The sequence below is a fragment of the Boleophthalmus pectinirostris genome, unplaced genomic scaffold (assembly GCF_026225935.1).
Source record: "Boleophthalmus pectinirostris isolate CB_2022bp ecotype Guang Dong unplaced genomic scaffold, ASM2622593v1 HiC_scaffold_12, whole genome shotgun sequence".
In the NCBI taxonomy this organism is placed as follows: Eukaryota; Metazoa; Chordata; class Actinopteri; order Gobiiformes; family Gobiidae; genus Boleophthalmus; species Boleophthalmus pectinirostris.
In genome coordinates, this window is record NW_026571018.1 from 17,266,799 (window position 1) to 17,293,940 (window position 27,142).

The window sequence follows — 27,142 nt, forward strand, 5'->3', positions numbered from 1 at the left end:
AGACAAAATTACTGGTCAGAACTGTGGAAAGGCGAAGCCCACACTCACAGTAAGAATGCAGGTGTTTCAAAGTATTTTTGAGCCTGTAATGAAATAAATGCTCAATAAAAAGGTGGAACATATCAATAGCAATAACATCTCTGTGGAGTTAAGTGATCCTGCCACCTGAAAAGTTACATTCAACAAATAAAATCATTACTAAGTACGACAATTACCCTACTTTGAGTTAAAGGGCCCATATTACATTGTTTTCTAATCTATGTTATAATGTTGTTTCCTCATCAAAAACATACACAGAGCTGTGTTTTGTTTCATTCACACATGTTTAACACACAAATCCTGTTTATATATAGGTTACGTTCTTCTCTCAAATGGAAAACACTCCACCTTATGATGTCATGTGGTAATACAGGAAGTGCTCTATTGTGTTTTTAAACTCTATACACCTTCACTAGAATCATTTGGATGATTTCAAACCTGAATTTCAAATCTCTGCTCAACTAAAGGTAAAAGGTAACAATTAACTTGAAAATAACTGCTTCATGACATCACAAGGTGGAACAGAGTGTTTTGAGCTTTGGAGATTTTGACAAACAAATAATAAAGCATTACTCAAATGTGTGAATGAAACAAAACACAACTCCAGGTATGTTTGTGATGAAGTTACAGCATTCTAACTCGACAAAGCTCACAAGAGACAATTTTAACATTTTTTTTCTGGAAAGGGGCAAGTCTAATACTGCATTAAATGATAGGCCTTATACATTGATGTGAGGACATACAGGTGAATTGCTGACCATCAATACACACCAGTCAAACTATATCTTACTCAAAAAATGTAATATTATTCCCAGTGTTTCTTTTCTAAGGAAAGGTTACCGTGAAATGCCACTATGAGCATTCTTACCCACCTTCTGCCCTATAGCTTTAGCTGTGAATGCCACTATGAGAAGATCAAACTTGAAGGGACTAAATCGTTTCATTAAAGTGCTCCGTGGGAGGGCTGCAGTTGCCGGGGAAAGCAGGCATGCGAGCGATATCATACGGTTTCTAGGAATGCGCCAAGAAAAAGCCACAGTGAGGAGGTGTTCTGTTTAAAAGGGATGGATGAGTTTTAAAATACAAGGAAAATATGTTTAGAACCAGTGCAGGTACAGTGACCACCCTGCCTCCGTTTGGTTACTCTTATTACACTTATTTAGAGAATGTCACACTTTTTCATTGTTTCCACCTGAATTATAAAAGTGAGGGACAGAAAATTGTGTTATGCTGTCAAATGGTAGAAATTGAAAATCATAAGCTGGTATTGCAGATATTATATGTGCCTAAATTTTCTAGTCCTCCATGTCTCTTGTCTGAGATCTAGAAAACACACATCTTCAATACTTCAAGATATCAGTATGTATTAAAAAATATAAAGCAACCATGTCCCACCAAATTCTGAAACTTGTCCCTCTTTTTCTACAATTTGAAGTTGTCACCCTAAGTGTTTTTTCTTACAATTTTCTATCCAAATTGTAATAGTTGAATAAAATGAGAGAATAATGTTGGCTACACTGCAAAAACTAAAATCTAGCCAAGTTAAGATGACATGAATTAAGAAAGTTTTATCATAATTTGAGTAAATTTCACTTGACAAGTAAAATTATGGAACTTTCCGTAGTTAAAATATGAAAATACATCTTGCTAGACTGAAGAAACAAAATCTAATGTTGCTTGAATTAAGAAAAACATGCTTAATTCATAATCTTACTTGTCAAGTGGAATCTACTCAAAATAAAATGTTCTTAAATTGAAGTCATTTTAACTCAAGTATTGCTTTTTGAAGTGTATACATTGTACAGACAGAAAATAAAACAAGTAGAAAACATCTTAATTTATTGAATGACTAAGGAAATTATATATTATAGTTAAATTTCACTCATTTATGCATTTCACTAAAAATGTGAATTATCTCACTCATACCACACCTGGTGAAGAGACAGAGCAGTGTCTTGTGGGAGATCTATTCCAGGCCTAGCAGCAGATTAACCCTTGGCTTGGGATAATTACGTCAGATCCCTTTAATCCCAAACAATTCACCGGTACTTATAAACAGAGGTGGGTAGTACTCATTTACATTTACTCAGTTGCGTTTCATTGAGTTTTTGAAGAAATTTTACCTTTCGGCAAAGTTTTCTTACACCATACTTTTACTTCTTCTTAAAGATGCACTATGTAACTTATAAAGCAACGAACCAGCTGCTTGCTTATTTCTTTCCACAGTATGACAGTAAACTTATCTTAAAAGTATTTGTCGGGCTTGCTTCTCCATAGATCTGACCAGTAACTCTATTGTGATAATCAATTTTTTTTTATAACATTCAAGGCAAAGCAATTACTTCTCCAACAAGACAAGCAGCTGGTGAATCCTCCACCAGAAATGTTACACAGTGCACCTTTAAGTAATATTATTTTGAGTAGTTTGTACTCTTCCCACTGTGAGTAATTATTGTGAAAAGTGTTTGGAAATACCAGAATCTGTGTATCATTTGTTTTGTCCGTCCTATTACAGATGTACAATTTTATGTCCTGCTACTAGTATCTCCTCAAAAATACTTTTATTCTCTTACTTGAGATGTTTGATATTGTATATGTTTTACTTCTTCTTGAGTAATAATAATTTAAAGTAGTATTACAAATTTACGATATTCTACCCACCTCTGTTGAACTTGATTGAATATAATGTATGTAGACTGTAATGAGTTAAACACTGACCAAATAAAATAAAAAAACACAATAACTTCACCAACAGTCATAAGTGGCTCCCTGCAGACAAAATAAACATTTATACAAACTACTGTCATCAATAAAGAACTAAAAACAATGGCTGTAAGAGATCAGAAGCTGCCAGTTTCTGTAGTCTGCTCTTCATTATACAGCTTTTTACTGACCTCTGGTGGACGATAACGAAACAGAACAGGAGCGGAAAAATCTCTATAAAGCCGCTAGGGGTCGCTGTTATGCACAGTGTGAGAGTGTTGTCGTGCCATGCCAGATGCCATGTCTTAAATAAGTAATACAATATAATGGAATGGAAAAATAGGCCTAACATTTTAAAGGTCCTATATTATACAAACATTGACTCTTGTGAGCTTTAAACTATGATTATAACTCTTGTTACCTGATGAAAACTATACCTGGAGTGCTGTTTTGTTCCATTTACATATGTTTAAGTAATTATTTATTAGTCTGTCCACATCTTCAGCTCAAAATGCTCTGTTCCAGCAGTAGTTTTCAAGTTAACAGCTCCTTTTACTTTGTGTTTAGTAAAGATTGACCATCCCAGGGCTGAAATCATCCAAATGATTCTAGAGACGCTGTATGGAGTTTAAAACACAGTGGAGCACTTCCTGTATTATCACATGACATCACAAGGAGAAACAGGGTGTTTTCTGTTTGAGAGAAGAAAAAATAATATGCAGGGTTTGTGTGTTAAAATGTCTGAATGAAACAAAATACTACTAAAGATATTTTTAATAAGCAAACAAAATTGTAAAATAGAGCAGAAAAAGTATAATATGGGCCCTTTAAGTGAGCTAAAATAATTTATCAAAAGAACAAACCTTATTTTTTACTGGATGAATATAATGTAAACTAAATAACATTATTTCTTAATAACACATAACTTTTATATTACTTTTATTGTTACCCTCAGGACAGTACAGCTTTGTGGGGGACATCCTGTGCCACTGGAGCGTCCTGTGATTTGTCTCACTTCCAAACTCAAACACGCCCACACCACAGACTGTACGACCCCAAGAGGAGGGAGCATGGGATTTCAGGGCAACAAGAATGACAACTGCATTCATTCATTTACTTTCTTTGTTAAGGCTAGCCCAAGCTCTGTGAATTTGTAAATGTAAATGCACTGTTTATGAGAAAACATATTTCATTAAGTATTTCATTTAACATATATTAAACTGAACAAAAAGGCTCACATAACACGTATTTGTGCCATCAGATGATATGGAAAAATAATCCATTTGGAGTGATGTGGAATGTACTTGTCTTTAGGCTAAGAAACTGCACATCCAGAACTAAAACATATCAAGTTTCTTTACAACAGTTTCAACAAACTTCTTCACTGCTCTTTTGAAAACCGTATCATAGTATGGTACATGCTTTACCTCTATGAAATCACATGAAATATGATGACACAAAACTTTGACCTACATATGCATACATAGTGCTTAAAAGTGGTCTTCTACTCAGGCTTTAGGACCAAGAGGGGCTGGATTCTCCCCCCACTTCCTCAGGATACATACTCTGGGCGGGACATCCAGAAACTGAATTCCTCTTCCCAGAGTTTTCCTGCTTTTATTCACAGCATGAAAACCGGCTCCATTTCTGCTCCTGACAGTTTGTAACTTCTGCATTTTTGCACAATCACTCCTAGGACAACAGCTGGGACCTGTTGGAGGCAGATATTAAGGTAAAATAAACAATGGTGCTATGGGGGCAGGGAATTACCATGGGAACTGTCTAGGCATGTAAAAAAGAGGCCACTATGTCAGATCAGTGAGATATGAGATTCCTCTGTGGATGGGAACAATACAGCTAAAGTTTCTGAGAGTTTAGAAAATGAGACAAAAGGCTAAAGATCTAATTTGGTCTGCATGTAATTGCATCTTCACAAATGTCCACGTGGTGATCTTTTTGGTGTTGATGATGCATGGTTTTTCAATCTTTTTTACACCTTTCTATCAGCTCAGTAGGGAAAGTCCAGAATCCTGACATGGGAAAGCCAAATGGTGCACTTTAAATATCTTATTTTAATCAATGAGTATAACTTTATTTATACCCAAGGGACAATTTAACTACATTAAAGGTGCACTACGCAACTTTTCTGGTAGAGGCTCCACTTCATGATATGACCTAAAGTATATACATCTAGCATTTATTCATTATGGGCTTTTCTATTGCTCAAAAATACAATATTTCTGTCTGTGAATCTGACTGCCACTCCACAGATCCAATTTGTAATGTAGCCTGTCGTTGTCTCCCTCGTGATAGATAGGTCTTCTCTCCAATTTTTGTCTCTCTTTTTTCATTTTAATCTTCATGATTATTTATGTTTTGATTTGTTTTTATTATGATTTTAATGTATTTCTTATTCTGTAAAGCACTTTGAATTACTTTGTGTACGAATTGTGCTATACAAATAAACTTGCCTTGCCTTGCCTTGCCTTAAGCTATACTGTGGAACATTCTAGACAAAGCAATAACATTTCCATGGAGACAAGCAAATCACAGGTCCTCCACTAGAAAAGTTACGCAGTGCACCTTTTCGAAATCCAAGAATAAGTAACTCCGAAAGGCAGCTTTATGGGAGGTCAGGGGGTTTAGAGGAGAGTCAAAAAGTGCTACTCCTGACTGAATCTAATATTGTACATGAACAAACAATGACGTCATTTGATATTTTTGCAACTTGAGCCTTCTGCCCATGGGATGCTGCAGCCCTCATGACCGCACCTGCACTCTGACATTGTATGCAGGTGTCTCCATGACGACGCAGGAAGAACAACCAGTCATCTTTGGAGCAAACTTCTTATGTGTTAAAGATCTCTGTAGGAATCTGGGCGCATGATATGAATCTGAAAAAGGAGCTGATGTTGTGGTTTACAAACGTGCAGCTGCCAACGTGGCTCTTATGTAAGGCCTGGCCCACAGCTACATCAAGAAATAGATCCTGCTGTGATACTGCGAAACTGCAATATACAAAGATGGTAGCAGCTAACTTTATAACAACATGGTAATAGGATGAAAACATCAGAGTAACTAGTAAAAGTATGTATGATTGTGGTCAATTCAAGGTAAATATAAAATGGATGCACTTGAAACTTAATTTTATTGTAATATTATCAAGGAAGAGTTTTTGTATCTGTTTGTGGTGTAAAATTATGGAACAACATGAAAATAAAACTAAAACTTTGTCCAAATATACAAGTATTCAAAAGTGCAATTAAAAAGGGGATTATCTGAAAATACTGTGCTGAAGAAATTAGTGCTTAGTGTATATGTATGTATATAATATATATTATTAATGTGTACATAATATACATATATTTGTTGTTGTTGTTATTAGATTTGTAATGAAATGCGGGTACTGTTAAATTATAGCTTATACTGTACAGGAAATGAGAAGTCTATATGTTCTTTGCTCATTTGGGACTGTAGGAAAAAGGGGTGGGGTTAAATAAGAATTTACTTCCTCTCACTCCTTTTTCAGACATAAGTAAAATCTGAGAGACATTTTTTTATTATTATTATTATAGAAAAGAAATATTTACTGTTTGTATTATATTTATGTATTTATGTTTTCTATGTATGTCTGAATAAACATTCATTCATTAATCGTAACACCTAACAAGATTTTTAGGAGACATGGTCAGTATTTTGTAATAACAGACCTAAGAAAACCATGATGTTGTGATGATAAGACATAAATATTAATTTCTTGAGCTTAACAAATACAAACATTAATCATTGTAATTTAGAAAATATTCAAATATTTTGAACCAAGCCACATAATTTTACTAATTGGCTAGATCTTCCAGTTTAAGATCCTATATTACATGACAATGACTCTTGTGAACTCTTTTTAAGCTATATTAGAAAGCTGTTATCTCATCTAAAACATACCTGGAATTGAGTCACACATGTAATTAGTCTGTCTGGCTGTTATTATTAGTCTGTGTTCATTGCCAAAGCTCAGAATGCTCTGTTACACCTTTTGTTCAGTAGAGATGGGACATTCCAGAGCTGAAATGATCCGAACGATTTTAGTGAAGGTGCGTGGAGTTCAAAAACACAGTGGAGCACTTCTTGTATTACCGCATGATATTACAACATGGAACAGAGTGTTTTCAGTTTGCAGGTATGCAGGGTTTGTGTGTTAAACATGTGTAAATGAAACAAAACACAACTCCAGGTAGTACTGTGACCCAAAGTACAAACAAATCACTCTCTTCTTATTTTTTTTATTGGGTCATTTTGCAAAAGTACCACATCCTATTAAACAATAACAGAATCTCAAGAAAGAAAAGCAGCACATGAACAAGCTTACATTTACAACTGTACATATAAGAGACAAAATATAAATTAAAACAAACTAAAATTTAATGCATAATTCATTCATTTCAGAGCTCTATATCTTTCAAAACATAATGCTTTATACTCATCACTCAGGTTGTTCTATAAACTAACCCCTCTAACAGAAATACAATCACTTATTTCCTTAGTTGTTATGTTCATTTTTGTTTTTTAAAGATGCCAGCTTTGATTTGTTTTTTGTTTTATTTGTTTATGATTGTACAAACTAATAGTAATGTTAACCAAGTCACAAAAGTTCATTGTTTATAACTGTAGAAAGTAGACCATAATGAGAATGAAAAAATGTAATAATTTTTTAGTTTTTGTTTATGGCCGTACAAACTAATAATAATATGTATATATAATGAAGAAGAAATTCTAACATTGTGAATATTGTTATAACCAGTAATGTGTGTGATCATACTATTTGTGTTTTAGGTTTCAAAATGTGGATTACAAACGTAGTAACACTGGCACTGATCGTAAGCGCTGTCTCTGCTGCTACCTCTGCATCACCCAAGAAAGTCCTCAGTAACCATGCCACCGTTTTGGCTGACCAGTCTGCCAATCTGGGCTTCACACTGTACCAGAACATGGCTAAGGAGAAGAACGTGGAAAATATCGCGATCTCTCCTGTGGTAGTAGCTTCATCTTTGGGTCTGGTAGCTTTGGGGGGAAAGGCATCCACTGCATCTCAGGTCAAGACTATTTTAAAAGCAGCTGGAGTGAAAGACGACCAGTTGCACTCTGGTCTATCTGAACTGCTGAGCGAAGTTAGTGACCCCAAAACCCGCAATGTAACCTGGAAGATCAACAATCGCCTCTATGGGCCCAGTTCTGTCAGCTTTGTGGATAATTTTGTCAAGAATAGCAAGAAGCATTACAACTGTGACCAGTCCAAGATTAGTTTTAAAGACAAGAAAAGCGCACTAAACTCTATAAATGAATGGGCAGCCAAGTCAACCAATGGAAAACTCCCGGAAGTGACTAAAGAGGTGGAGAAGACAGATGGAGCCATGATTGTAAACGCCATGTTCTTCAAACGTGAGTATATGCAGTATTTTATCATGTATATTTAAAGGGCCTACATTACTCTATTTTCTGATCTATGCTATAATGGTGTTTACTCATCAAAAACATACCTGGAGTTTTGTTTTGTTTGATTCACAAATCTTTATCTTCATACAAATCCAGCATTTTTAGGCTGCGTTCTTCTCCCAAACTGAAAACACTGTTCCACCTCATGATGTCATGTGGTATTACAGGAAGTGCTCCACTGTGTTTTTAAGTTCCATACACCTTCACTAGAGTTTTTTAGATGATCTCTACTAAGAAACAGGTAAAAAAGTAGCTGTTAACTTGAACATCATGACATCACAAGATGTTGATAGAGTAATAATAAAGGGTTACTCAAACATGTGTGAATGAAACAAAACACAACTCAAGGTATTTTTTTGATGAGTTATGACGTTATAAGATGACTTTAAACTCAAAAGTTTGTGTAAAAGTGCATATGACACGTTTTCATGTTTTTCAAATTGTTACTTGGTTTGGTGGGATAAGACGTCTGGTAAATATTTATCATAGTTTTACATCAGTTAAGTGGCAGTTTGTGGAAAAAAAGGTGAGAAGAAAAGTAAAAAATAGCAAGTTACGTCCAGTTCAATCCAAAATGCAAGGACAATTTATGCAAAAGGAAGTCATTTAATTTAACGTAATAAAGGTGCGGTCATTTATTTTCATAAATCTAATCATATTCTCTTGTGTAAATTGTGTAAAAAAGATTTGACCCTGGTTAACATTATGGTTGCTAAGTAACAGTTACTGAATTACCTCTAAGTATATCATAACTGCTGTAAGTAAAATTATAGACTTCACCTAAATAAGTAGTCTGACCTGTCACATGTACTTGAAGCTACATGATTTCAGATTGTGTTCTGTCACAGCTCACTGGGATCAGCAATTTCATCACAAAATGGTGGACAATCGTGGCTTCATGGTTCCAAACAGCTACACTGTCTCTGTCCAGATGATGCACCGTACAGGTACTACTACTGCTGCACTACACTTTGTATCAGCCCTCAGTCACTGTGTCTAACTCCCATCCACATTCTTGATACTAGATTAGAGTAGGGTGACCAGACGTCCCCATTTACCTGGCACAGTCACAGTTTTGAGCCCTGTGTCTCCTGTCCCAGCAGATTTATCCCAAATCAGATTTGTTTCAGTTTTATACAAAGATACAGAGGTGGGACCAAGTTGTTGTTTTGCAAGTCTCAAATAAGTCTCAAGTCTATGACCTCCAGTCCGAGTCAAGTTCCAAGCCAAATACAGGCAGTCCAAGTGAAGTCTCAAGTCACTGGCCCATAAATCCAAGTCATTTGCTTTGAGCTTCAAGTCATTTCAAGTCTTTAAACCAAAGTACCAAATATAGCTTAGATTTATATAACTTTTAAATTAAATCGTCCTTATAAAGTCATAGTATATTTATATATGAGTATTTATAGAGTATGTAAGTGTTGTAGAAATGTTAAGTTACCCTTTTTAAATGTGTTAATCATTACAGTCAGAATAGAAAGAATTCAGATTTAAAAGTGCTTCTCAAGTCTTCTCAAGTCACAGACCTCAAGTCTGAGTCAAGTCCCAAGCCATTGACCTTTAAGTCCAAGTCGAGTCCCAAGTTTTAGTCCATTTTATCAAGTCTCAAGTCCTAAAAATAGTGACTCAAGTCTGACTTGAGTTCAAGTCACAACTTGCAAGTCCCCACCTCTGCAAAGATGTACAGTTTTTGACCAATCTGATGCCCAGTAAAATTGGCAATGTGTTATCATTTGTTTAGCTATAATCACAAGGCAAAAAAAAAAAAGCACTAAGAGTAGACCCTTGGATTATGAGCCACGTGTGAGGTGAAAATGGAAAATGTCACTCTCTTTTTTCAAAGGAAAGTTATCTCCATGGTAGCAGACACTTTACCAAAGAAGTTAAGTAGTGCTCATTTAAAGGCGTACATTTTCTGAAGAAGGGTCCATCAAACACTTTTCTCCGTGGAGATGTTATTGCTTTTCTGGAATCTTTTACAGTATGGTATTAAACATTTCTATCATCGTGGAGACCAAACCAGACCAAGTTACAGGTCAGATCTGTGGAGAGGCGACCCCACTCACAGTCACAATGCCTGTTTTTCTAGGTATTTTGAGCTGTAAAGCCAACTGTAATTCAATAAATGTGAGGTACAGCTGTGTTTATACTGTGGAACATTCCAGGGAAAGCAATGACATATTCAGAGAAATAAGCAGGTGATGGACCATGGTTACATTTACTTCCCTACATTTCATAATACAGTAACATTGAATATATTTTGTCTAGGTCTTTATGGCTTCTTTGATGACAGCACTAATAAACTGTCCATTCTGAGCATGCCCCTGTCCCATAAGAAGTCCAGTATGCTGTTCATCATGCCTCACCACGTGGAGCCTCTGGACAGACTGGAGAAGATGTTGACCAAGAAACAGCTGGACTCATGGCTCAACAAACTCAAGGAGACTGCAGTGGCTGTGTCTCTGCCTAAAGTCAGCATGGAAGTCAGTCACAACCTCCAGGTAAGGAAAAACTCTTTTAAATATATCACTTTGACCTCTTCCTTCATAGTAGAAAGTCTTATAGTAATCTTACAATAACATGCGTTTTCTGTCATGGGCGACTGGACCACTGCAGGTTGGGAATTTTTACACAAGTCAGCTGTTTTAGAAGGTTCTGATCTTGCTATTTAGCCATTACAATTTGTCTGTAAAATTGTTTTAGTCTGGTTTTGAGTTCAGGATTTATTTGAAGCAACAATGTACAGAGACATTAAGATTATAAACAGAAGTTTCATGTGAAAGCTCAGAACCTCCAGAATTCCCTCACTGAGCTGCACAAGCTGCAATAGCACTGATAATGACTGGCTGCAGGTGCTGGGATTTAGGTACACATTCAGATCAGTCTTAGACTTAGACTTAGACTTAGACAGACTTTATTTATCCACAAGGAAAATTACTTGGACACAGTTACTCACAAGACAGATAGACAGAGATTGTTGGCCTGCCTATAAATAAATAAAAATCACAATAATTATCAGTGAAAAGAATATTTGATTGTTTACCTAGAGACATATATAGTTCATATTGGCTAATTTCACATCCACTCTCTTTAAGGGCAGAATGTAAGATAAAGTGTATCAATGTGCTTCTCTTGTTGGCTGTAGCAGGTATCCCAGATGAGTCATGGAAATAAACAGTAGTAATTAGTGTGGGATGATTCAAATGAGAAGCAAATTTAACCGTTGTGGTTTAATGGAACACAGCAGACTGTCTGCAGGTGGTGCATTATGAAATTTTTTTCTAGAAAAGCCTCCACCACCACTACTTGACTAGACTGACTAGATCTTATTGCCTTTTATTTCTTGGCCTATTTCTAGCCCAGTCACAGTAAGAGTGCATGTTTTGAGCTAAAGGCTACACTGTAAAATATTCTAGGTAAATCAATAACATCTCCATGGACACCTTCCAGCAGTAAAGTTACATAATGCCCATTTAAAGCTTGGACTAATATAAAGATAACACAAGAATACACAATTTGTCAGTAAGCTTACATAATTATGCTTTATCTATGTGTTTTTTTTTTTAGAAATACCTGGAGAAGCTGGGATTGACCGAAGCTGTGGACAAATCCAAAGCTGACTTCTCCAACATGTCTGGGAAGAAGGATCTGTACCTGTCCAGTGTGTTCCATGCTTCAGCCCTGGAATGGGACACAGATGGGAATGAGATGGACACGAGCATCTACTCATCGGAAAAACTTCGGCACCCCAAACTCTTCTATGCTGACCACCCTTTTATCTTCTTAGTGAAAGACCAGAAAACTAATACTATTCTATTCATTGGCAGAATGCTGAGGCCCAAAGGAGAGAAAATGAGAGATGAGTTGTAACCACTGAGCTGATAAATATGTTTGTTTAAATTAAGCAACACTAAAAGATGTAGCAATATGAGCATACCTCTGAATCAAATAAAGCATTCCAGAGACTACTGTTTTACAGTCCCATACAAAGAAAGCCTACACTTTAAGTAAGAAAAATTATGTTTTACAGTCCCAACGCACCACTGTTTTTGTGTTTATGTGTTTTTTTTTTTATTGCCAATAAAAAAAACAAAACAAAACATAAAATAACATGTTCTGTATAGTCTGTGTGTATATATATTTCTTCAGATGCAGATGAAAACAATAGCTACAAAAACATGATCATATATAGCGTAAAGTTTTGTAGCGTAGACCAGAACACTGTTACAGTTCTGGTATTCTTTATTCACCAGTAAGCTCCGCCTATAAACATGCATATTTTCATATGAACAGACAATTCCTTCGCAAGAAAAATGGTTTAATAAACAGTATGATTCGGATTATTAACTAATTCGGCCAATAAACTAGTTTTGTCCTTGTTCGCCACGACCACCGTGTACATTCTGCCATCTAGAGGAGAACTCTTAGTAATACTTTTGGTTACCAAAAGGCTAATCGATCCATGGTAAAAAACACATAATACGAAAAATTTGATTTATTTTCTTTCTTTTTTCTTTCTTTTTTTATTTTTTTTACAGCAACAAATCTGCAGACATTATTTGACACACCCTTTATGACAATTAGTCAGTAGACAGTAGTATTCTTCTGTGCATTTCCTTGTCTTGCCTCGCCATGCTCCGGTGCTTACAGTGTTGCTACTGGGTGCATATTAATAATTAATGTAACAGGGTGAGTGGTGTTTGCTTTGGCCTGGCGGCGGACCTCAGCCCAGGAGGAGGAGTGAGCATGGAGCGGGCTGGAGATGGGGCAAATCCGTGAGCGCCCACTGCCTGTTCTCTTCCATCATGGCTCCCTCCGCGGACAGGCAAGGATACTGGGGGCGACCCACCTCTACTCTGGACTGGTGTGAAGAAAATTATGTCGTGTCTTATTACATCGCAGAGTTCTGTAAGTACCGTGGACGTGTTTTTGGCTCCAAAATGACTAATTAACAGCGTTTGGCTGCGCGCGGACACAGTCCTCTGTGCACGAACGTCGCCCCTGAACGTAAACAAGAGGCTGGCTAATGGTCTGCTAATTCTCTGACTTTATTTTGGATCATTTCAGCACATCAGATTTAACGTTTTGTCAGCATAGCCCAGTATGTCCAATACAGAGTAGGGGAAGGAAAATGAAAAGGAATATGAAGCGAATATGGCACAGCTTCGTGTGCTCTGCATGAAGCTGGTTCGTGGGTTATTAGTCTCAGAAGAGAAATGATGCCGACGCTTTCAAGTGAGATTTTTAAGTCACCGTATTACACTTGCTATAACAATGTGGTCCCCCATGTGTGCGCCTCATTTACTGACAATGTAGTATTCTGCCATTAAATTATCTTTCGTTCTTTTGTACACGTGCTTTGTCTACTAAGACAAAACTGGTTGCGCCAGGATTTTTATCTTTAGATTTGAACTTCGCTTTGCAATGCTCCCTAAAGTGCCAGCACATACCGGCTTGTTAGAGATGACTGTCACACACTGTGTGGCCTTTAGTCCCTTATTTTGGCCCCATGTGAGACCTGTGTACTGTGATGTTAAGTACTTACATTGTAACAATAACAGTATGTGGGCATAGGTGGTATAAACTTTAGCCTATGTCCATTCAGTGCAATAGAATGGTATGTAATCAAGCTAAAATATGATAGGAATATGCTTTCTTTAACAAATGAACAGAGTGTATTGGTTCCAGTCATAAAACTGTTCACAGGTCTGCAGTCTCTCAGCACTTCACAGTTATTGACAGTTGAGGTGGTTGTTTGAACTGGTGACACACATGCTGGCCTGGCCAAGTGATTGTTTTCAGCAGCAGCACAATTGTTTGGCATTGAAACGCAGATTCAGGTGACAAAAGCTGGAATGTGAGTGAGTTTAAAGCAAAGCCACACATCAAATGAGTTAAGTCCTGGTATATGGATGTTATTGTTCTTTATTTGTTTAATTATCAGGAAGAGGTGTGCGTAAGGCTTAAGTGACTGATGTAATGTAAATACCACTTAGACAAGGTTTAACTTCAGAAATATTATCAGTATTCAAAGTCCACAGAAAAAAAATGTTAGTCCATGGTCTTCTGAAAGTGCCTTGACCTTTATCAGACACGTGCAGCCATTAGATAAACTGAAGGCCAAATCATATGTCATATTAACAGTCAGTAGCAGCATACGCCTATAAGCATCCAACACATCCTGGTAATGCTTGTGTCTTCTTTTAAACAAGGCCACACCTGCAAGGAAAACTACAGGCTCTGGGTGAGATCTGTACTCCTTGTAGTGTTAACAAGGTATTAACATAGCAGTTATTCACTTACAGCAAAGACATGGCTTCAGGGGACAGAGTTTGCATTCACAGCCGTGGTTTGATCTGCAGACAGCAACATATTTAAAACAGTTATAAATCACCTCAACAGCTAAGGCTTAAGGACAATGAAATGACACTAGAAACAATAGCTCGCTAAGCAGGCATTAAATATTTATAGCATACAAATACATAGCCTCTCTTCACAGCCTGTGTCTTTTGTAGTCAGGGTTCTTTGTGAACTCCTTGTGCTCAGCTCGGGTTGCCGTAACAAAATATCTGGCACTTTTGCTTTTATTGTCTCAGCTAGCGTCAGTGTGTTATGCCTGTGCTATACACTATATTCTAACACTAATGCCTTCTCTTGTGTCTTTAACAGGGAACACAGTTAGCAATCTTATTATGATCATCCCCCCCATTTGTGGAGCCATTCAGACGTTTCGCGATGGACTGGAGTTTCGATATGTATGTTCTTTTATAGGACTGACAGGTATGTTTAAAGTCTAATTAAGGTAAAGGTTGCAAATGAAGTACAATCACAACTAAACCTGGGTTGCCAATTGCATATAGGGGACACATACAAGTTTTTCTCATTTTCAGAACATGGACAGGACATACCATAACTTCTGGACTTCACTCAGAGGCTGCACTAGCACTGATCCATGACTGACTTCAGGTGCCGAGGTTTAGGTAGTGAGGATTCAGATCAGAGAGAGACAGTTTAAGTTTAAACCAACTTGGATTTAGACATTGGAACTGACAACCCAAATGGGATGCTCATGAGAAGTTCATACTCATTTTTGATTGGATAATTTTTTTGAGCACTAAAACACCAAATTACAACAAAAACAACTTGGCCAGCATGTACAGTGTTTTTTTGTAATTAAAAACAAACCAGCATGACAATTATTGTATGTAAGACAAGTATTTGATTTGGACATGCTTACATTGTGTCTGTTAACAGCTGAAGATAGTAGTCATGTTTCTGAAAATACAAGGCTACATACTGTACCTTTAAATGTATTGTTGTTGTATAAATACAGGTTTAAGTTCTTGTTCTTGTCTTCTACAGCTGTTGGCATTGGGTCCTGGTGCTTCCACATGACGCTGCTGTATGAAATGCAGGTGAGCTGTTGAAGAAAAAGGAAAAGCTAACTCACTTCACACTTGGGGATGCTTATTAAACAGTTTCTATTATATCTTAAAATAAACAAATGCTATTTTATACTTTAAATTGGATGACATGTAGTAAAATAGTCCTTGTAATGAATGTACACAATATAAGAATCTACAGTGGTACGCAGACAGTCCCTCCCTTTTTATTGACAAAGCTTGTGGTTTTGGGTTGCCTGGCAAGTATTATGCAATAATTTAGTTTGATTGACACATTTACTTGTTCAACCCTTCAGCAACCCTAAAAATTAAGATATATGAACTCATAATTTAGGACAAGCTGTGGGCTAACACTAGCAATTCATATCAGCAAATCGTAAAACCTAGAATCACAAGGATACTGAGAAATTGGACTTCTGTTCCAAGGACACCTCCAGTTCAGTCCTTGTTACTTAGTCCATGTCATCAGAGGTTATAATATTCCCCGGACTGAAAGCATGGGCAGACTTAAGACAAAGGACAATTCTACCACAATGTGTAGACGAGGGTCATCTCTTTGGGTTCTGCACTAATAGACTTAGACTTAGGCAAACTTTATTGACCGACAAGGGAAATTATTTGGACACTGTCGCTCACACATAATCATAAACATAATAACAAAGAGTAAAAAGTAAAGAGTAAATAAAAAATAAGTAGCTAATAATATGTAGCAAAAAAAACAAGGTACTCAAATATGTAAACAAACAAACATTTCCTGCATTAGACATCCATAGTCTCCTGTCTCTCTTCATAAACTTTTGGGCTACTTCAGATATTTTATACTTCTATTGTAGGGAGTGTTATAACCACTCATGAGGTAGGCAAGATATCAGTGTTAGAGATGGAGATGTCCTTACTACAGTATTGCAATTTCTCTATCAGATACAAGGTCCCATATTACACAACATTGATTCTTGTGAGCTTTAAGCCATGCTCTTACATCATGAAAAACATACCTGGTGTTGTTTTGTTTCACTCACACAGGTTTGAATAATCCTGTATTGTTAGTCTATCAGTAGTTCAAAGTTCAGAATGCTCTCTTCCACCTTGTGATGTCATGGAGTGGTAGTTTTCATATCGACAGCTATGTACATTTTATCTTTAATTCAGTAGAGATTGGCAAGTCTAGGGCTGAAATCATCCAGATGATTCCAGTGAAGTTGTAGGGACTTTAAATCACAATGGATCATTTCTTGTATTACCACATGACATCACAAAGTGGAACACAGTGTTTGAGAGAAGAACCCAGTGTAAATATGCCGGGTTTGTGTGTTAAACATGTGTGAATGAAACAAAACACAACTCCAGGTATGTTTTTGATGAGGAAACAACATTACAGCATAGATTAGAAAACAGCATAATATAAACCTTTTAATCATTTCATAAAATACTTATTTGAGTTTATGAAAAGGTATCAGTATTTGTTTGTATTACCTCAATAACAATATTCTGACAATATTTTAACAGTGCATCTGGAATGTGCATATCTAGTTTTAGGTACAAGAATCATACAAAATGAATCACAAAATTGCAGAACTATTTAGGTCTGTCATTATAACAAATTTAGAAGTATGATATATTGCTGAAGACCATATATATGACAAATGCTGATACTGAAAATAAAGTTGAATCATCCCCAGAAAACTATTCTTAAAATGGTCATGTTTAAAAAAACACAAACTGAAATAAATAAATAGCTGAATGAATCACTTAGTAGTTTGTTTTTATCTCTAATGAATCACAGAAATGATCTATTCAATCCTCTACAGCTCATATCTAATCATAGTACAGAAAAATATCAAAATGTTCTCCACTGGAACAAAGAAAAAGTACCCATGATAAATACTGACCCCCAAAAATGACATCATACATACACTGAACAATAAATCAATATAGTAATTACTCTAACATATATAAAACTATCATGCGATATGCCCTTGTTTGGTAGTTTACATTTGACATCTATGTCTGTTTCTAATGTTATTTTTTTATTGTTTTCATATGTGTAAAAACATAGATATTACTATTTTATATGTCTGCAAAACAACAACTGCAATATATTATCAATTTGTCAATATGCCTCTCAGCTCTATGTATGGATATTTTTTTATTTTGCTTATACCACAATAAGAACTCTTCTGTTCTAATAAGTACTCTTATAAATGATTTAATATTTTTGTTACTTGCAGTTACTTGATGAATTGCCAATGATCTACAGCACCTGTGTTTTTGTCTACTGTCTGTAAGTGACTTTATTTATTCATATATATAGTCCAAAAGTTTATAGAAACAAATGCATATTCTTTATTCTTTCAGTTATTAGTTATTACTGCTATAATAAATATTTGATCCACAATGTTGGGATTGTGTCAGAAAAACTAACTTTTTGACTGACCACAATTTTTTCCATGGGAAAATTGCAGTGAAAGCAGTGGAACTATTGATTTAGACTGTCCTTGCATCTCCAGTTTCATTGTTATTTTCCATAATCTTTTGTTATATTTCCTTAGGTATGAATGCTTCAAACAAGAGAAGACTATAAGTTTCTTTCTAATTGCATTATTATTATTCTTCAGTATATCTGTATCTGTGGTAAGTGCACTATCATCAGAAACAACACAAACATATTTGTCATTAGAATCCACTGTAAAGGCCGTTTCTGTGTTTAGGTGTATTTACAGTGGAAGGAGCCAGTATTTCATCAGGTATGTGAGGAAACTATTTTGGGCTAATGTTATATATTTTTTTTTCTTTAAGGTATTTTTTGTTTCTAAGTCGAATATACATGCATTTCCCTTGGAGATTTTGAGATTTAAGATACACATTTTAATCAAAGTTTTGACAGCATTTTTGGAATTCATGAATTTGATGTTGACAGATGGCGGAGCCCAACCAGATTTTTATTTGTTAAGTTATGATGTTCAAATTGAAACTTCACAGCTTATTTCTGTTTTTGTTTTTTTTATAATTTTCCCACAATATTTCCTTGTCTTGGACCCAGAAGTGACATTGCACTTAAAGGTGCACTGTGTAACATTTCTAGTGGAGGGTCCATCACCTGATGTCTCCATGGAAATGTTATTGCTTTGACTAGAATCTTCCACAGTATAGACTAAACCTCTATTATGAGGGGGACGAGCAAGTTAAAGCACTACACTACTTTACAATCCAGATCTGTGGAGAGTCGCCCCCATTTACAAAAGGAATTATTTTTGAAACACCTGTAATGAGCAAATGCTAGATGGGTATGTTTAATATCATACTATGGAACATTCTAGGCAAAACAATAACATCTCTATGGAGAACAGCATGTGATTGACCCTCCAACAGGAAAGTTGAGCAGTGCCCCTTTAACAACTCTACAGGATTCAGTAATTCTACAACTTTCCTGTATTCAATGAAAGAAACTAATTTGACTTTTAATGTTTGCGTTCTGATCTTGTTAGTGACTTGAAAGATACGCAGTTTTGTGTTGCCACTGTCAACAGCCCAATGTCACAATGGTGCCTTTCTTTGTCTCTGTGGAGAGCCTTTGTTTACTAATCACAGTTTTTGGATGGTTCATTGTCTCCAACTGTCAACCAAACAGCTACCACGATAATGCTCCATGTATTACCCAAGGCCATAGTTCTAAGCACTAGCCTCCACATGCAGGCAGATAAATGATGATAAAAATGTTAACTGTCCATTGTTATCTACTGGCACTTAATTGTTTGTTTGTGGTTTCTAGGTCATGTATGGGGCCCTAGTAGCGTGCCTGGTGATACGGTCTATCTTTATTGTTACGTGGTAAGTGACTGAAGATCAGATTGTCTAAAGAAAGGCCATACTCCTCACAGTGTAGGTTTCTAATAATAATCTTTATAGCAAACAGTGAAGATGACCATGCTTGTACAATAAAAAGTTACATGTGAGTAAAAAAAGCCACATGCCCTGATAAAGACATTAACTGCATTGACGCACGTTTGTCCCATGTAATTAATAAAGGATTTATGGAATATTTCCAACAGAGTGCCTCGGAGCTTTTTGACCATTTTTATGGGATACTTTATTGTGTCAAGGTTTCATAAAAGAAAATGATATTCTTGATTGACATTACATAATAATTATGTTTTGTTTCATTTTTTTTCTATCCCCGATCCCTATTGATATAATTGATATAAGTAAAATGAAAAAAAAAAATCATAAAAATAATTTAAAGAAAACATACAAAGATGTATAAAGCCAAATAATAATAATATTGGACCACTTTTTTTTACTCTGTCACAAGTTCATGTACTACAAGCATGATCATCTTTGCTTGAGGAGGACCTCTTCTGGTTGTTTAACTATGAAATAATCCTCTGAAGCTCTCCTGTGTTTTTAATAATCTTGTAATCTTGTTTATAGGGTGTACCCATGGCTGAAGCCGCTGTGCTACACTTCTTTAGGAATCTTCATGTTGGGATTTCTACTGTGGAATATTGACAACATATTCTGTGACTCATTAAGGTACACACAGTTTGACAACACATTTTTACACCTCTTTTTTGCATAGTCTTAAAAGGTAATTTCTAGGTCATGATATTGTCTACAGCTCAACACTTTTGAAGAACAGTGAGATTTTGTGACTAGAAAAGGTGTACTGTGTAACTTTTTGGTTGCTTGCTTTGATTGCTTTGATGGATATGTTATTGCTCTCCCTGCAATGTTCCAGAGTATGACATTAAACAGCTCTACCTTACTTTTATTCAATTACAAGTGATTTTATAATTCAAAAATACCTAGGAAAGCGCCATTGCCTCTCCATAGATCTAACCTGTAACTTGGTCTGGTTTGGTCTCCATGGAGATAGAAAGGTTTAATGCCATACTGTGAAACATTCCAGACAAAGCAATAACATCTCCATAGAGAAAAGTATTTGACGGACCCTCCACCTGAAAAGTTACACGATGCACCTTTAACTCAGAGGTTGAATGCTGTCTATAATTATTTATAGACCGTTAATGCTTTAACACTTTTGCCCTTTCAGAGCCAGTAGACAAACACTGCCCTCTGGTGTTGGAGTGGTGATGACACAGTTTCATGCATGGTGGCACATTTTAACAGGCCTTGGTTCTTACCTGCACATACTTCTGAGGTGGGCTTCTGTTTGAAAACAAGTCTGCATATTTAGATTTTTTTTTCTGTTTATTAAAAACAAAAAAAAAAACCAATACAAACATTTTCTTTTCAGCCTGCAAATCAGAGCAACCTACCTCAAGTACAGACCAAAAGTGAAGGTATGCTTGAATACAGTATTTTTTTTCTGTAGTTAGTATTGAACTATTTCAAAAAGTTGTTGTTATTTGTTAATTGCTGTTAAGTGAATGGCAATATTGATCTAAAAAATCTTAATAATAGGAACTTTTCCATTGACTTCCTCTTAAAAACCAGGAAGGCCTTTTCTTCATAGTGGTATTTCACAGTAGCATGTAGCTGATTTTGACTCAACATTTTTTAATCCTATGTATATGTATTTTCAAATAATTAATTGCAATTAAGTGCAACCTTAACTTATTTTCTGAACATTTAAATGCAGGACAGTACAGGACAATTCAAACCCTTATGTAAAGTGGTTAAAAGCTCTTAAAAGTCAAATTTGTATATTTTGTCTTAAGTATCCTGGTGTTTTTATTTTGCTATTTTGTCTGTAAATAAATTCCTTTTCCTAATATGGAAATTGGCTCCAAATTTGCTTCTATAACTGCAAGACTCATGTGCTTACTTTGACTGGAGCTGAACACTATGGGTGACGTCACATTAACTTAGTCCAGTTTCTTTATGCAGTCTATGGTCACAAGTCTTTTGCTTCATAAAGGACTTTATTTGTATTGTGTTTTCAGTTTTTGTGTGGAGTGTGGCCGACGCTACACATGGAGCCACAGAAGAGCAGCTGAGATGAAGAAGAGGGGGGCAGATGAAGGATGAAGACTGCTTCCTCAGTCAGACACCAGGGGGCAGGGCTGAGCTGCCAAGCCCCTGTCCACTAAAGGGACCTCAGCCCACAGCCAGAGGTTAGGAGCTCGTCTCTGCTGTGGAGACTCAAGATAGCACTGAGAATATTAAAATTTATTTTAATCCTAATTTATTAGTTTAGCTGTTTATAACACGCAAAGTTTCATTTCTTATTTAATTTGCGTTCACAGTGAAAAGGCAAAAACATATAAACCTGTCTAGGTCAGTAAAGATATATTATTTGCAATAGTGAAATTCATTCAAATTTGGTCAGTTTAGTATGAAAATGCTTTAACCTGTCACTAACTCTATGTAAACACTGTCATCGTGTTTCATAATATTCAACCTTTTATTATCTGATAGTCTTGAGTTAATCTTATTGCCAAAACTAAAATTTTGTTTTGCCAAAGTTTTTTTTAAAAGATAAAGTAATTTTGCCTTAATTATTGTTTCAGAATAACAGGGTCCATCAAAGAAGGATTATGTTTTTGGTTAGAGTGAAGTCAAACATCCACAGTCATTTCAAGAGTGATAAAATACTCTGATAGTGTCACATTATTGTGTTGTCATGTTGCTCAGTAGTTTTATGTGAGTGGGCCAACAGACAGTGTTAGCTGCAAATGTGTTGTGATTTGATTCAAATGTAGATTTTGCACATATTATAAACCTGATACACTGGAAGACGTTTAGTTTAGGTTGCTCAGACCTGAATTTAAACCTAATATAGATAACAAATTGTAGAAGCTTTTGTAATTATTTAGATTTCATGAAGGGACCAAGTGAATGCTTAAACTAGAAAAGCACTCAGAGAGCGCAGACCTCCGCCAAGGACTACCCCCATTTTTTATATAAATTGCGATAAAATCAGTCTTCTGGATCAGATCCGGATCAGCCTTTGGAATATGAAAGAGGATCCCATTGTCCATCCCTGAGTCAAATTTCATGGGGTTTGGTCAATAATTAACCGAGATATTGAGAAACAAAATTTTTGGCCCCATTTACCACAATGTTAACACCGCCAAAATGAAATCAGTTCTTCCTTTTCACATTTCCTACAAATCCTGAAAATTTCCTCAAAATCGGTCCATAACATTTTGAGTTATGTTGCTAACAGACAAACAAACAAACAACAGCAAACGCCAGCAAAAACATAACCTCCTTGGCGGAGGTAATAATGAATAAATATAATAAAAGTCAGTTAGTTCCCCTTCTAAAGATGACGTATAACCACCATCTTATTTATTCATATTATTTAATATTATTTTTGCCGACATACATTGTTTTGCAACAGAAAATGAAGAAAGCACATGCAAAAACACTTTGTGGACAGTTGAAGATATGTCCACTAGGTGGAATTAAACCTCATCTCTTACTTTGCCAAGCCTAAGTGCATTGAAGTTCTTCCTTCTCCTTTTACTTGTAATTGTTTTTATGTACTACATTTTGTGATAATGTTAATTACATGTTGTTCATATTTACAGTAACTTTGGTTTTGTATATGTCGTGCTATTAGATCTATGCTAGATGTTATATTAATGAATAGCCTCATTAACTACTGTGCATTATGTCCATTATACATGGTTTAATTTTGCAATCATGTCATTGACAAAGGTAACAGTGGTGTGGAGCCAGCAGCATTCATGAGCACAAGAGCACATAAGTATTCCCATAGTTCAGTGTGTGTACATGTGTAAACTGTATCCTCTGCTCCACACGAGCACGAGTCAAAACAGGTGCCTTATTGATATTATTGCAGTGTAATCCAAGTTGCCTTGATGTTGATGATGAAAAAACATTAAAATTCATGTGGTTTACAGTGTGTTCCTGCCATATTATTTCTCTAGGTAGCACTGGTTGGCTTTGAAAGTTTGAATGGATCTTTGTGTTTTCTCCTCTACAGTACATCTTCTATAAAGTAATTTCTTAAGATGTGTAACCTAAAATAGGCCTTAATTATTAAAGCGTTGGTACACTGAAAAATAAAAAAATAATAATAACAATCCGTATTCAGTGTTTTGCATCAGTAGAGGAGATTACAGTCCCCCCGCCCCACAGTATGCTGACTTTTTTCTATATGTTATTACTTTGTCTATGATGTTCCTCAGTATGGCATTAAACTTGGGTGTATTGCATTTATTCCATTGCAAGTGTTTTATTGACACTTGCCTTTCACTTGGCTGTGGTTCTCAAGCCCAGTAAATAACTAAACAACACAGGGAAAAGAAAGACATCTCATTACAGCTTTTTTATACCATTTTATAGGTTGAAGAGAATAAGAGAGTCTCTTACACAACATAATTTTCTGCTACAGTTACAATATTTATTAATCAAATATTTTATCCTATTTAAAATTACTGAATGATTAGGTTAAATGTACTTATTTGGATTTTTTTTTATTGCTGGCTTTCAGATGACATAACATTCAATAGACCAATATTATTTAATACAGATGGGGGCAGCAAAAATAATATTGTTAGAGCCCAGATTTTTGTTGTAATACAGTGAGTACAGTGAGTTCTTGAGTCAAGGTCAAAAGGCATGTGAGAGGCTCTGAACCTCTGAATGGTTCACCCACTCAGATGCCTCTAACAGAGCACAGACAACCAAGTCCTCAGGCTGGGCAGCACCAGCCTACTTAATTGTCTCCTTTTGCCTCCAAGAGAAACAGAACAGAAGGAAACTCGGAACTACAGGCCAAAGTCTCCTAAGTCCAGTTGCAAAATGCATCTGAGCAGCTTTGAACCTCAGAATGGTTCATCCTCTCAGATGCCTCTAACAGCAGAGACACCCAAGTACCTCCAACCAGCAGGGGTGTGAATAAAGGCAGCAACCATTGGAATTAAGTGTTTATGCCCAGTGGACACTACGTTCTCAGCCTGGGCACTGCCCATCCACCTTCAACCAGCATGCAAATGAGCATCATCATCCAATGATGGGCCAGCACCACTGGGGGCGCTGTGCACACTCTAATGGTCAGGCAGTGTACCATGAGGATGACAGGCACTACCCCTGTGGTCGTGTTTAAGAGGTAAACATGGGCATTTTACCAAAGATGATTTTCATGTAGATGGGTTTTGGTATCTTTTCTGATGAGGTGCTTTTGTTTGTTTAGTTGACGTCAGACCAGTGAGGACATGCTACGTCCTTTTGGGATTGAGTAAGTACTGCCACTACAAATGTGCCATTGTTAAGTTGTTGAAATCAGAATGATGAGTTATTGCACTGATTCATTTTTATTTATTTTTCTTCTAAAGAAATGGGGAAATATTGGTATATAGGTATATAGGTAATACCACCTCCTCTGATACCCCTTTCCACCAATGCTCCCAGGCCTAACACTGACTGCGCCACAGAGTCAACATCAACATAGGCAAACTTTCACGAACTGTTAACTATTTATATACTTGGGACAAGAGGCCCATGTAAACAATCTTTTCTGCAAAGAAAAGTTATCTTTCTGTGGCATATTTTGCATTTCTCTTGATTGTTAAAGGTATAACCATTAACGACCTTGGATGTACAGTATGCTAAATTAGTTTAAGTCCACCTTCCCTAGTGTATATGTACAGGGAAGCTCCTTTGTAAGACATGCATGCACCTATTGTGTGAACCTTCACTATTCTGATATCAGATTCAGGCTTCTTTACCTGCAATCCCTTCTTTCTTGATCAATGCAATACAAACTTTAATCCATATCTTTCAGTAAACCAATATTGTAACTCCAAAATCTGTTGGTGGCATCATGTAGCAAACCTCTCCTTACTTAAACCCACACTGATGACGTAAAATTTTTAGAGAAGTCTGACTGTGGGCTCACATCTGGACGGTGACACCACAAATCTATGTTTTTAAGCAATTCAGTGACTACAGAGGAAATCAGTTACAAAAACAAAGACATTTCTACCTGGATTGCAGAAGTAAGATTAGCTTAATATTTGTTTTAATGTCAACAAGAGCATGTACCTTTGAAAAACACTTATATTTTATCAAGAATGACAGATCAAAATGCAGTAATTGTATTTTGAAAAGGAATTTAACATCCAATGAACTTGTCAGTGTGTTAAATGAAGCCATATTCTAACTACTGCACAAATGATATGATGTGATTCAAGTGAAAAGTATTTGTAGTAAAACAATTTCTCCAGAAACTATGGTGAACAGTGAAATTTGAGAATAGATGCAAAACAGCTTATGTGTTTTATTACTTAGCCTAAGGCACCCATAATCCTCTTGGTTTTCTTGGTTTGCCAATTATTTATAAAGCCATTAGTCAGACATTTGCTTTGAATCTAGATCCATTTAAGTAATACAGATTGTTTTTGACTCGCTTGTCTCCATGGAAATGTTATTGCTTTGTCTAGAATATTCCACAGTATAGATTAAGGAGACAACCAGGTTACAGCACTGCACTACATTACGGTTCAGATCTGTGGAGAGTCGCCCTTATTCACAGAAGGAACAAGTGTATTTTTGAGTAAGAGACACGCATAATGAATATTGCCAGACTTATACGTTTAAAGTTATACCATGGAACATTCCTGGCAAAGCAATAACTTTTCCATTGAGACAAGTAGGCAGCGAACCCTCCATCAGAGAAGTTGCTTAATGCACCTTAAGTTTATTTACACCAACAGTTTCTTTCCAGGCTGGGGTGTTAGGGTTGTATGTAATGCTGTATTTAGGTTTATAGAAAATAATAAAGGTTTTTGGTGTCAAGCATATTGTTTTGGTCTTTGGTTTTTGGGTGGATAGTAATAGCTACAACTTCAATGTCAAACCGAAGCTATTGGCAAAGGTAAAAACAACCTGCATCAACTCATGATATCTCCAGTATACTGTCCTATAGTGGCCTGCACATGAGGAACCAGGACTAAACCAGAACTGAACCAGGACTGAGTGCCGGGACTGTTGGGTGACTGCAGGAGAAAGGACCGGTGCAGAGCTCCACACAGGAGGAAGCGCAGCCGCCGCCTGGTCATGCTTTGCAGACACCTTGCTCTGTGGGCTTGGGGTTCTCTCTAGTCCTGGTTCAGTTCTGGTTTAGTCCCGGTTTAGTTCTGGCTTAGACCAGGTTTAGTCCTGGTTTGATCCTGGTTTAGACTTTGTTTAGCCCTGGTTTGATCTTGGTTTAGATGTGGTTTAGTCCTGGATCAGTTCTGGTTCAGTCCTGGTTTAGACCTGGTTTAGACCTGGTTTAGTCCTGGTTTAGACCTGGTTTAGTTCTGGTTCAGCTCTGGTTCAGTCCTGGTTCAGTCCTGGTTTAGTCCTGTTTTAGACCTGGTTTAGACCTGGTTTAGTTCTGGTTCAGTTCTGGTTCAGTCCTGGTTCAGTCCTGGTTTAGTCCTGGTTTAGACCTAGTTTAGTCCTGGTGTAGACCTGGTGTAGTCCTTGTTCAGTTCTGGTTTAGTACTGTTTTAGTATTGGTTTAGTCATGTTTTAGTCCTGGTTTAGACCTGGTTTAGTTCTGGTTTATTTCTGGTTCAGTTCTTGTT

The 27,142-nt window shown here is 36.4% G+C and overlaps 2 protein-coding genes across 3 annotated transcripts; both read left to right on the forward strand.

The window, feature by feature from the left end:
- The first annotated feature begins 4,349 nt into the window (after positions 1–4,349).
- serpinh1a (serpin peptidase inhibitor, clade H (heat shock protein 47), member 1a) lies at positions 4,350–12,286 on the forward strand. Its single transcript, XM_020934567.2, has 5 exons — positions 4,350–4,474; positions 7,573–8,178; positions 9,081–9,179; positions 10,501–10,733; positions 11,800–12,286. The coding sequence occupies exons 2-5, from the start codon at positions 7,581–7,583 to the stop codon at positions 12,100–12,102; spliced, it is 1,233 nt and encodes a 410-aa protein (XP_020790226.1). The 5' UTR covers positions 4,350–4,474; positions 7,573–7,580; the 3' UTR covers positions 12,103–12,286.
- A 536-nt stretch (positions 12,287–12,822) lies between these two features.
- acer3 (alkaline ceramidase 3) lies at positions 12,823–23,464 on the forward strand. 2 transcript variants are annotated; one of them, XM_020934594.2, is made up of 11 exons: positions 12,823–13,140; positions 14,902–15,012; positions 15,595–15,647; positions 17,864–17,916; positions 18,185–18,266; positions 18,344–18,379; positions 19,405–19,463; positions 20,064–20,165; positions 20,686–20,793; positions 20,890–20,935; positions 21,539–23,464. In XM_020934594.2, the coding sequence occupies exons 1-11, from the start codon at positions 13,038–13,040 to the stop codon at positions 21,590–21,592; spliced, it is 807 nt and encodes a 268-aa protein (XP_020790253.1). In that variant the 5' UTR covers positions 12,823–13,037; the 3' UTR covers positions 21,593–23,464. The 2 variants fall into 2 exon arrangements, with proteins under 2 accessions (XP_020790253.1, XP_055004771.1); XM_055148796.1 differs by lacking the exons at positions 12,823–13,140; positions 14,902–15,012 and adding an exon at positions 15,172–15,198.
- Positions 23,465–27,142: the final 3,678 nt, after the last annotated feature.